At 32.6% G+C, this 11,976-nt stretch overlaps 1 protein-coding gene and 1 long non-coding RNA gene across 3 annotated transcripts in view; one reads left to right on the top strand and one right to left on the bottom strand.

The window, feature by feature from the left end:
• The window catches only part of kay (transcription factor kayak), a 30,767-nt gene that overhangs the window by 2,422 nt on the left and 16,369 nt on the right, over window positions 1–11,976 (top strand). Inside the window, exon 1 of one of the 2 annotated variants that reach the window (XM_012490674.3) lies at window positions 3,185–3,647. The exons of the other annotated variant lie outside the window; for it this stretch is intronic. Within the exon in view, the coding sequence (XP_012346128.2) occupies window positions 3,513–3,647 (135 nt within the window). The 5' untranslated portion in view covers window positions 3,185–3,512. Of the gene's footprint in view, window positions 1–3,184; window positions 3,648–11,976 lie in introns of those variants that run through there. 2 annotated transcript variants of the gene reach the window in all.
• Window positions 7,258–11,144, bottom strand: LOC147658157 (uncharacterized). The gene is made up of 2 exons (XR_015291185.1): window positions 10,585–11,144; window positions 7,258–8,093 (listed from the first exon to the last, which is right to left on the bottom strand). It is a non-coding gene; the product is annotated as an uncharacterized LOC147658157 (long non-coding RNA).

The following is an 11,976-nucleotide window of genomic DNA, read 5'->3' as shown; positions in this document are numbered from 1 at the left end:
TTATAAGGTTTAGAGAAAAAACCTTCTTGCATTGTTCCATAAAGAGTCGACATAAAGACCACTATATTCAGATATTAGATAGGAAAGAAAATTTAGGTAAAAAGAAAATTTATAAGGTATTGTGATGAGAGATATTTGAGTTTCAATTATGAGAATTAAAATTTATTCGTTTTTGTTCTTTCTCATTTATTCGTGATCAAATTTATCAGATTAACTTATGGTGACTATTTTTATACTAGATTATTAGAGAGAAAGTATATATTTATTTGTCGTTTATTTGTTTTGCATTTAATTTTTTTTTGATCCTTTGTTTTAAACAATTATTTAAATAAAACTTTTTATATTGCTTTTTTGATATTCTTTATTAGTACTCGGATCATTATAGTTAATAGTTAAAATTCCTTTCAAAAGAAGCCATAAAACAGTAAAATACAACTTCGTTCAAAGGATTATCTGTTACAAGCATATCAAACTATTCTCAGAACTCAAAGCTTTCGATTTGTCGATGGAACGTGATGCGCGGGAATCAGTAAGCATTCAATCGGCAACAAAGTCACGGAGACGTAATCTTGTTTCCTGATACTTTCTTACCCATTGTATCTTCTTTTATTCCCGATAGGGAAATGTTTAGTGTTCGTGTTTTATCCGAGCCTAAAATAAAGAAACCGAATCTTTTGATGCGTATATTCAAGAAGAAGAATAAGAATCGATTGATTCACAATGATGTGTCTGATTATCTATTCTCTTTTGTTCTCTTAAATATTCAAAATATCGTCGTTGTTCCAATCCATTTATGCACACTTTTCCCCATAGAAGAATCGACAAGGTTTCCGCCTTTCCCTCGCATGATTTTCGGCGGCCATTATTATGCTGCGCGCGCAATGCGAGTCGATCTTTTGGTTTACCCACAAACATTCGATTAACCCGCTACTTCAGCCGCGTGCTCATTAAAATGTCTCTTTGTTCACGGTAAGAACAAAGCCATGTGGTTGTCGTCGATCTTTAATTTTCCTTTGTATCCTCGATGGTGAACGTGTCATAAGTGAATCGTAAGAAGTCATCGATTCTTTTTTCTATGTGATTAACAGGATTTGTCAAAAATTTTCCTAACCTTTTTTCTTAACCTTTTCAAAATGGTAAATATTTTATTTTTCTTAAGGAATTTGTTTAAGTACTTGGCTTTTAATTAGTAATTATCTCGAATGCTTTCGTATATATCGTATATATTACATAAATGTATATAACTTATATATATTTCGAGGAACAATTCAAAACGAATCTAACAAAGAATTTTTACTTTAGATAATTAGAATATAACATCAATCTAAAATTAACTTGATTATAATTTTGATAGGTTTTTTTAAAAAAATTGTTTTTTTTAATTGAATATAAGTTTAGAAATGGTTAAGCAACCATTTGGATCGTTTATTATACAGTTCGTAGCGTGCATGAGTCATACTTTATTGACATACTGCGCTTCTTGCACGAGACTTTTCACCAAACAGAGCCATAAATCTGCCAAAATTATATTTTCTTCAATGTGTTTTAAGAAACTGATTGTTTCCTTGCCCTAAGTAATACGAAGGGCTTTGAACTTTGAACTACGCATAGCAATAATTTTCAAATATACGAAACATAGTCGTAAATCACAATATTGACTCTCATAATTTATATTATATCTCCTCTAAATAGTTCTTATGAAAATACAGAATTTATAAAAAGTAAAAAATAATTTCTTTTCTTTAAAAAAATTTGGATATTTAATAATATATAATAAATAATTAGTATATTTATAAAAATTTATAATAAAATTTTATCGTTCATAAAATAAAATAAAGAGGAGAAGAATTTAATTTTTCTAAATAATAATCTAAAAAAAAAAAAGAAAAAATAACGATAATAAAATTTTACAAACGTCACATTTCTACAATAATCTTTATGACCTTTTCTCTGTGCATTCTGCACACAGTAGTTGGCTACGCATGTTGTTCTTTTCTTCTCTTTCTTTTTTTTTCTTTATTCGTGCATAAAGTACGTTCACACGTACATTGCACCGGACTAACAGAGTTTACACAGAGTTTGTTGCACGTGTGTTCACGATGTATATATGTTATATCGAACAAGAACAAAGAACTGTGCATATACGAAGGAATTCCCAGTACAGAAATAGTAAGAAGTGTTGTTGCTTGAGTATAATAAACGATCTCTCGCAAACGATGACCACTAAACTTTATGATGATTTACTCTATTTTTGTCATTTTGTAGCCTCATATTAAATTTGGAATCATAATAGAATCATTTGTTAAGATTTAAAAAATTTTTAGTATATATATAAAGAAGAAAAGAAACTTTGAGAAATTAAGCTTTGAGCTTTTACATAATTACTATAATAAATTTTTCCCAAGTAATTCCTTGACATATTTTCAGTGCTATTGTAATAAAAGCTGTTACACTTCGTATATTCTTTGCGATGTAGTTTACGAAAGTGAGAAAATTACAGTAATTATCTTTTTTAAGTATGTTTATACATGTACAATTGTTTATGTATATATTATCTTGTTGCCTTGTCTGATTAGTGATGTAGATTATAGTTTCAATCGTGCAATATTAATTGAGACTATATAACTATTTCAATATAACGTATTAAATTATGAAATAAAGAGAAAATTATTGTTTGTCGAAGGAAAAAAATAAATTTATTAGATGTGTGCATTTCTTAATATTTTTATTAAGAATTAAGGATTAAAATATCATTTAATGTATTATTATTTTTATATAATTTTTTGTGTTTGAATGTTTTTTATTCGACAATCAAATGATTGGTGCGCATGCGCAGTCGTTCAAAAAATTGAAATGAAACGATTTATTAAATTTTATTAAATTTTTCCTTTAAAACTAACACAAATGATAAAGATCTATTCGGCTCTTTTTATAAAATTATGCAAGGACTATGCGTAATTTACCTGGAAAAGAGAATCTAATTCTTCGTGAAGTATTTCCCAGTTCTGTGAAAATCATCGTGATACGAAGATATAGTGTAGACAGGACACGTTGATTGGCCGCGCACTATCGCGCGAATCAGCAATCAAGATGGCGATGACGTCACGCAGGCTTGCTCGACGCTGATTGGTGGGGGGGGTCGAACGGCTGTCTTTCTATATAGTTTCCCAGTCATTGGCGGGCTCAGTTGGGATACGTAAGCGCACGCGACACTATCTTGAATACATAGTAACTCGTTGTTACATAGTTGAACTTGTACGTGACAGTGCGAAAAGACAACGATGACCATTCGTACGTGTCATTTTTTATCGAACAGTAGTGGTACTTAAACCGAAACGTGATATCGGTGAACGTAAAAAGGTGCGACCTGTTTCATCGCGAGTGTACTTGGCACAAGTTCAACACGTACTTTTGAAGTTTAATTTTTCGGACATAGAACTATCCCGTGAAGGACCAACGTCTTTTTCATTTTTTGTTTGTGGTGAAGTCTTGAAAACGAAACGCGCTCACAGATGACGCAACGTGTACCTAGCACAGGCTTTTACGACAATATTGTCGAAGATCACAATTACACCATGTTTTCCATGTATCCGCCGACTTCTAACCTATCAGATCCGTGGCAACCAAGTAAATTAGACAATATCATGGTAAGAGAAATTTAATTAAATTTAATTATTATTTTACGTATTTTTATTACACGTTATGTCATCTGAAGGAATTGTATATACAAAGTTATATAGTATATACATATTTTAGTTAAAGAATTTGTATATATATATATTTATAAATAAAATATATATATAATTAAATGTTTTGTTGAACTAACACAAATAAGCATCGATTGTGTACATATCGTTCAGGTGTCATGTTCGAAGGTCGATCGATATGGTCGAACTAGAACTATCCCTGAACTTAGTCGCAATTCACAAGTACATAGAATATTATATTTTGAATTTTTTTTCTTTATATGGAAAAGAATTTAAGTGTACATTCGAAATAGCATAAAAATATTAATTAAACATTAAGCTCGAAAGTAGAGAACATATACGATGAAAGTGATTACAATTAAATTGATAATTGTGGTTCTTAACATGAAATTTCTAAGAAGCATCATTATCGCATGAAATCCTTGATTGTCTTACCAATCGAGTTTTAGTTTTATATTTTCAAGGTTTCTATTTTTGACAAATATTGATACTATTTTTTTATGTTTCTTCGATATAAGTAGAAAAATATATAAAAGAAAAAAATATTTAAAAAATTAAATTACAATCTCTATTTTTTATCTTATTTCAACAAAATTTTCTTCCAAAGAATTAAGAAAATTAAGAAGTTCATATTTATTACAGTCAATTATATGATTAATGTATAAGTCGAGTTTTAAAAAATTCTTTTCATCCTTAAATGACTATTACCGTCATTAAGACTTACCAATCCTTGCGAACTTAAACCATTAGTCGAAAATGACTTTCAACAATACCCTATTCGATACAACACAACATCAATTTGTAAAATTTAACTAATCCCTTTTTTGTATAATCTCCATAATCTTTAAGAAATCAATATTTGAAACTATTATCATTAGACAAACTACTCATTATTTTAAAAGCTTTAACATGTAATTATTATTATTAACATAGATAGAAGTAATTATAGAAATATCTCTTGAAAACATTTTTTAAGTATTTAAAAATATCTAATAATTTAAAGAATTTTTAGATAATATTTTCTATTCTATTATCTATCAACATTGAATTTTTTTTATTCGATCATTTTTTTATTCATCAATTTTACTCATTGAACTTAAGAAGATTGTCTTAGAAAGAAAAGCTTCTTCTAATAAAATTTTAGCATTCTTTGCACACATGATACCGAAGGAAAACAGTTAAATCTGACAGGAAGCCCAGAGTTAACGCTCGTTAACCCACCAATTAGAGGGTTTAGTTAAACGAAGGCAGGGTTAAGTTTAGCAAGAGCAATATGAACGGGTCATAAGGCAAGAGGTGTCATCCTGCCTCTTAGCCTCTCAAGAAAGACGATATTCTCTTCGTTGTTGTTCTCTTTATAGCATGCGCACAATATATACTCCAATTGCTTTCACATGAAAACTCGCAACATTCAATAAAATTTTTAATAACTCTTATCTCATCATTATCCCCGCTTATATTTACCTACTTTCAATTAAATAGAAGTTTTAACATTTTAATCATTATTTACTAGATTAGAAAATTCTTCAATCTAATGATTTCACAAATAATTAAATAATTTATTCCTACAAAAATAAACAGACTTTTATTACTTGCCAAGATTTCTCGTCGTATCTAAAATTTTCCATCATTTCCTTTTCTCATAGGCAAAAAGGGAATTTATTTGTTCCGCGCATATTTAATCGATTAACTTTCGCTTCAAATGAAAGAACGGATTCTTACGATTGCTCTCTGTATCGACATCCTTCCATTATCCTTCGATCATCCTTTTTTCTCGCGGGAAGGAAAATCACTTTGTTCCTTCGTTGCGATGATCTTCGAAGGATACATGCCTATACTAGATTAACATGAAAACGCGTTAAAAAAACGGAAGTTGTCTTTATTTTCGCCTGGCTTACCTCAGTCCCTCGGTCGCGTATTACGCTTGATGATGATTCATCGGGGCCTCGCGTAGTTTAACCAGCGATTTATGAATGAAAATCCGCGCACGTGTCGCGTGAGCAACTCGGCGTACCGCGACACGCGAGATCGACCGCCATTATTATTCGCGATGCCTCGTAAACATGTCGATTATGCTCCCGCGAGACATCCGGTACCAGGAAAAATGTTCACATGTTTCGATCTCTCTCGTGCGTGTTGCTCTGTCTGTTGTAATTGCTCTAACTAGATTCCATTTTTTTTTTTCCTTCTTTTTCTTCTTATTTTTAGTTATTACCGATACCGGGAAAATCAAATCCGGATTCGGTCGGTTTAAGAATTGCGATGACGTTGAGAGGTGTAATTTGCTTGAAATTCAATTTACTTTAATCTATTCCTTGGTTTTGTTTGAGCTCCATGATTATTCGAGGAAGTTTTGGAAGATGGATTTTTTTTTTTTTTTTTCTATATATATTCTGAAATATAGTTAGTTATTTTTAATTCGGGTTAAAAAATGATACTTAATTATACTTCAATTTTTCGACGACTGAATAGTAATTACACAAATTTTAATCCATTCTTACAAAATATCCAATTTCACAAAATTCCGGACGATTTTTTTTTAGATTGATGATCAATTACAAACTCATTAACGTTTTACCAGATGCCTTGCTTCGAGTGAAAACCTAACGGTGGAAAGAGAAAAGATCCAGGCAATATCGTAATACCTTCGATAATTCTTTTTCCCCCTTCGAAATTAACGGATGAAAAGAATCGTGTGGTAGAATTGTCGTTATTGCGAAAACGTCTTCGATACAACGCAGCGAAAAAACGTGGTTTATTTCGTAACGTGGATCCGCCGGTATCTATTGTAGCAACAAATTATCCCAATCTGCTTTTAAATACTTAGAACTCGAACTTTGCCAACTTCGTACAGTCTCCACGCTCGTAACATCATATTTTATCATTATTTATTTTTCCCCTCTCCCTTTTTTTTCCCATTGGATAGCGGGATAGTCCGTAATCCGGTGTGGTCGACCTCGAAAGGAGGTCGATTCCACGGAAAGATATCTTGCGTACGAAGTGACGTCAATACGTTAACACTTTCCCCTCGAGAATGCCTCGAATGGATGTCTTCGGTTTCAACGTCTTCTCGATGCTCCACCTTCTTATATCTACCTGTTGTCGGCGTTTTTCCCTTCGGCTGATTGCGAAATCGACGCAATAACGTTAGATTAAAGGTAATTTCGATCTTTCTTGTATTTTTATTTGATTATTTATTTCTCTCTCTTTATCATAGTACGATAGCGTTTCTTCCTATGAAACTGATTAATGACTCGAGACATTACGTGACTAAGATGGAAGTGTTTGAGATTTGCTTAATGCTATTTTCAGGTTTCTATCGTTGTAATTATTGTTTTTTTTTTCTGTACGTGTAAGAAATTCCACTTCAGATACGGTTTAAATAAATGTATAATATATTTTTTAACGATAATTTTGATCAACATTTTGAGAAAATGTTAGAAAAGGTTTATCGTGACCATTCATTTTGAATTTTGATGGATCGTAATTTTATTATAAAAATTTCGTTTGTCGAGTACGCAACTTTTTAAAAAAAAAAACATAAATTTCCTTGTACAAACTATATTAGAGCTATATTATAATATCCATTGCTAATTAAAATATTTAAGTTTCTAAAAATAATCCACGTAATCTCGCGATTATCCTATATTAAACAAGAAATTCTCGATTAATAATACCGTCACATTATTTTACTGTCACATTTTAAACAATCTGGGCAAACTTCGTCACATTGATATAATACCATCGTCGGTTCCAATACCTTATTCACTTGTCCTTCGAAGAGACTACAATCGTATCGTATCGATCGCCGTAAAGGCTCACGATTTACGCTCCGAATCCATTGTTTCCACATCAAGATCCGTCCGATTCCATAAAATATTTAACATACCAAGCCGTGCCTGTCTGCCAGGAAGAATAGACATTACGAAGAAAGGTTTGAGAAAACACGTGGACCCATCTCTCGTGATCCTCGTTGAAATTGATTTCCGGCCGAGTGGCATGAAAGAGAAACGTTAGGTCGTCTTATTCATAGCTTGCATTCCTCGTGAAAGTGGTCTTGGTGTGTTGAACGAAGAGGAATCAGGTTCAAGAGTCGGCCTCCTAAGCTCCTGAGTTGTTACGCCGGTTATAATTCAAAAAGACCTCTTCTTCTTCATCCACTCTTCCCCCATCCGATGGTTATGATAAAGTGGTCCACCTATTCACACGGTGATGCCCGCCCTTATAAAAGGTGCTGGCTCGTTTAAAAGGTCATGGAACCCTGTATACAGCCCTTTTTTTGGGACCTTTTGCTCGTACGTGGGACGAGGCGTGTGTGTAAGTATCCAATTTTGTGATACTTATTATATGACCTGTGGCAGTTTGAAGACCCGTCCCGTCGTGTGGCTGGACAAAAAGAACGTGGGTGACTTTTAAATTAGCCTTACCATATTAAGCAGTTCATTATAGGCTAATGCGTTAGAAGTTTCAACATTGTGCCTTGAATGAAATTAGCTTCGTCTTTTAGTTATTTTGTAAAAAAAATTTGTGAAAATTTTAATATCTATTTTTCATCTCACTTTTTTCAAATTTTTCCTCATACTCTTAAACGCTTCTTAAAATTCTGAAAAAGTTTAGACTTTAGTTTTATTCGTTTTTTCTTATAACGCATATTCTATATTTTTCCACTAACATCGCCGAAATTTTTGCTTATTTTTCGTTTTTCTAAAATTTGTTTGATATTTTTAAGCTTTCAAAAATTACAGAAAAAAAAAAAAAAGAAATCAAAATTATTCTCTAGAAGAATACCTCACGAATACCTTTTTACGTTATAATTATTCGTAGCCGAATACATTAAAGAGCACTACGATGCGTGATGTATTATGACTCATCAAAAAAAAAAAAAAAAAGAAAAAGAAAATTATACTTCAATCTAAAAAATCTATCGAATAAAATGCAACGTGCCCCATTATAAGTAACTACCTGCCCTGTTTTTTTTTTTCTCGCGTGAGAATGCAGAAGGAAAGAGTATCGGTCACGAGAATTGGAGCGCGTTTAAGAGGGAGGAAGAAGGGAATAGGGAAAGAGGCGCGTGTGGAGGCCCACGTAGACCGTCATTATGCCCGCGATTATGAAGGTATTTCTCATCGGGGAACACCGAAGTGCAACGAGTCGGAAATGCCTGAACGATTGCGTCACTGTTAAGGAATTCACGGACCCTTCTGTCCTCGAAGCGTTTTCTTTTAACAGCTCGTGTTCCTTTTTCTCTCTCTCTCTCTCTCTCTCTCCTCTTCTCCCTTCATATACCACCATCACGTCCTTCGATAATCCATAACGACGAAACGCACGAGAGCAACTCTACCATTTCGATTTTTTGGGAGGAGGGGTCGTGTACGTGAAAGTGATTGGCGAATTAGCGGCTTACGTGAGTGGTCATTTTATGTGAGTGATTTAGGATGGGAGAATGGGCAGAGATGAAGTTCTCTGCGGGATTCTTTGTCTCTTTTCTTTTTCATTTCTCGAATGGAAGGTGAGTCGAGGTGTGTGCAAAGAAAGATAGTAATACGAGCAGTGATCTAGGCGTATTAGCGATATCTTTTAGTTTTTCTTTCGAACAATTATTCCTTTCTTGGTTTAACGAAATTTTTAATATCAAGTTTAAGAATCGAAAGTTACAGATCAGTCGAGCAACCTTGCAATTATCGAACGATTTCTCGCGTGATCGCGGATTTAGGGATTTTTTTGCTCGATTATTCAGAGTTCTGTACATGATTGATTTGAGAATTGTATCAAGAATTTAATAGGGGAATGGGGAACTCAGTTCGTTGGCGTCAACGAAATTTTTTGGAAAATTTTAGCATGGGTGATGTTCGATTTTCGATGAATTAAGGTTAATAAATTTCGTGGAAATTGATGATGACTCGATCAATATAAGATAAGAAACAAGAAGTGATGTAAAACTTATAATCGAATATAAATTTATCGATTTTATAAGAAAAGAAATCTTTATGAATATTACCCGAACAAAATTATTATTGCGCTCCGTTAGCAAGAGTTTTTTTATTAGAGTATTACGATCGCTACTTTCTTAGATGATGACTCATACCGAAATGATTCAGTCTGATAACAATAGTGCGGAGAAAAAAATATCGATATTTTCAAGTATTTCGTTATTTAAATTTTATTAATAAAAAAGAACATTTATAATTTTATTTTTAGTTTAAATAAAGATCGATTATTCGTTATATGAACCTATATTCAGAATATTTTATTCTACGCAATTTCATAATTCGTTTCATAATTTGATATAATTGTTTTGAAATACGATTATAGATAACATCAGTAGCGATTATTAAAACAATTGTAGACTATTGCTCAAAAATTAAAATTTCTATTATTTATAAGGATACTATTCTTTTAATGAATAGTTTGGATTGCATCAAAAGCAGCAGTTACGTATCGATAAATCTGAATCGGTCATCTTAGGCAAAAAGTAGGTGATTAAACACCCTCGAGGCTAGATTCGTTTCGCAAGAGTAGTGATTCTGAATCGGGAAAACTTAATTATACGATCGCCGGATACAGACGAAATTAACATTTGTTGAAAATAGACCTAATGCTTCAAGTTTATTTATATTTTTTTCACGTTTTAATTCATTTTATAAAAATATTTCTTCAATAAAATAACTTTATTGATGTTGTCATACATTTTCTTAAAATTCAATAAATCTTTAAAGGATTCAAATTTCTGTCAGTGCCAATTTTTCAATCTTTTCTCATCTCATTTAACTTTGTAAAGATATAAAGAACGAAGTACACCGGATATAGCCAGAATGTATAGGATAAAAGGTAAGAAGAATCTATGGCAATTTTATTACCAATCGATAATAACACTGACCTACAACGAGTACCTTGAAAGAAGCAATCGACGGCAGGACTACTACAATTCCACGTGAATGCGAACACGAAGGAGGACAGGGCCATGACGTGCAAGGAATTTCTAAAATTACCCTGGGGAAGCCCGTTCTCCTTCGTGTCGTTCACCTCTGTACAAGAACCATTCGAGGGACCACCACTGCCTTCGGCTTTGTTTCGAGTTCGGTGCTAAAAATGGTTAGTCAGAGCACTTTGTTCTTATCTATGTCGTTTTATCGACTACTGACAGACCAGTTCAAGTATTTTTGAGTCGCGTTATAAACGTGACGTATGGCGTCGGTTATACGTGGAAGAAACGCTTTGAGTGCGATTCTTTCGTGTTCCAGAAACTTCGATTGTTTCAACTTCAAATTTATCAAGATGGTCATTTTGATTATCATTTAGTAATATGTGTATGAAATATTAATATTTCGAGTAATTCGTATTGAATACAAATGACGGTACATGATAAAATATATATTGAAATAATATCGCGATAAATGCGACGATCTTAGTTATACGAATGCCGAGTTACAACTGCCAGAATTCAATTTCCCCCACTCCAATATCTTTCGTCGACGCGCGCAGATATCGCACCGCTATTCCTTTACGAACTTCTTAAAATCATTAAACTTAATAACATCTGTTCTATTCTTTTCGCTTAAAAATTCTTTCCTGATAATTAATAATATTCTATTATTATATGTTTTATCGGATATAAGTTTTTTCGTAACTCGTTCAAATACCTTTTCTATCTCGAAATAAATTTCTTTTCGATATAATCGAGTGAAGCAAGTGACATGCGTTGTTGCGTGAGAAATGTGACTCTAGATTTTTTCGACTGCTTTTCACGTGCAGAATTGTTTCAAAGGACTGTTTAAACGTGTTTGTTTAAGCAATAGAGGTAGAGCGTATGGGTTACTCGTAGAAAAGGCGGCGTGCGACCAACAACGAAGCACTGTTCTCAATGGTAATCGTTAATCGAGGCTCAGGAAAGGCCAGACTTCAATTAAGAGCCCTAGATGCTGGTTTGAAGAGAGACTGATTACGACGAGACGGGCTTAAATGAGGTCTGAAAGACGTAGTAGTATAGTTTCATGGCGGTTAACATTTAGTAATTTTTTTTACGTGTATAATTCACGAAAAATTAGCAAATTTTCTTAATTATCAAAAATGAAAATTGTTATTTCGAAATTATCGTCTAATATTCGAGTACATAAAAGTTAATAAGAATTCTAATATATTCGATTGATTACTAAAAATCATTATATTTAATTCTGTGTAATGAAAAAAATCATACTTAACCTCTTTCGGTTAAATTTCCCGGAACACACACACGTTATACGACTTTCGAACAAAACTTTCGAACAGGACT

Source organism: Apis florea, unplaced genomic scaffold, assembly GCF_048593485.1.
Source record: "Apis florea isolate Af1SG1 unplaced genomic scaffold, ASM4859348v1 contig_2350_pilon, whole genome shotgun sequence".
Taxonomy (NCBI): Eukaryota; Metazoa; Arthropoda; class Insecta; order Hymenoptera; family Apidae; genus Apis; species Apis florea.
Note: the sequence above shows the minus strand (reverse complement) of the source record. Positions and strands in the feature narration are given on the sequence as shown.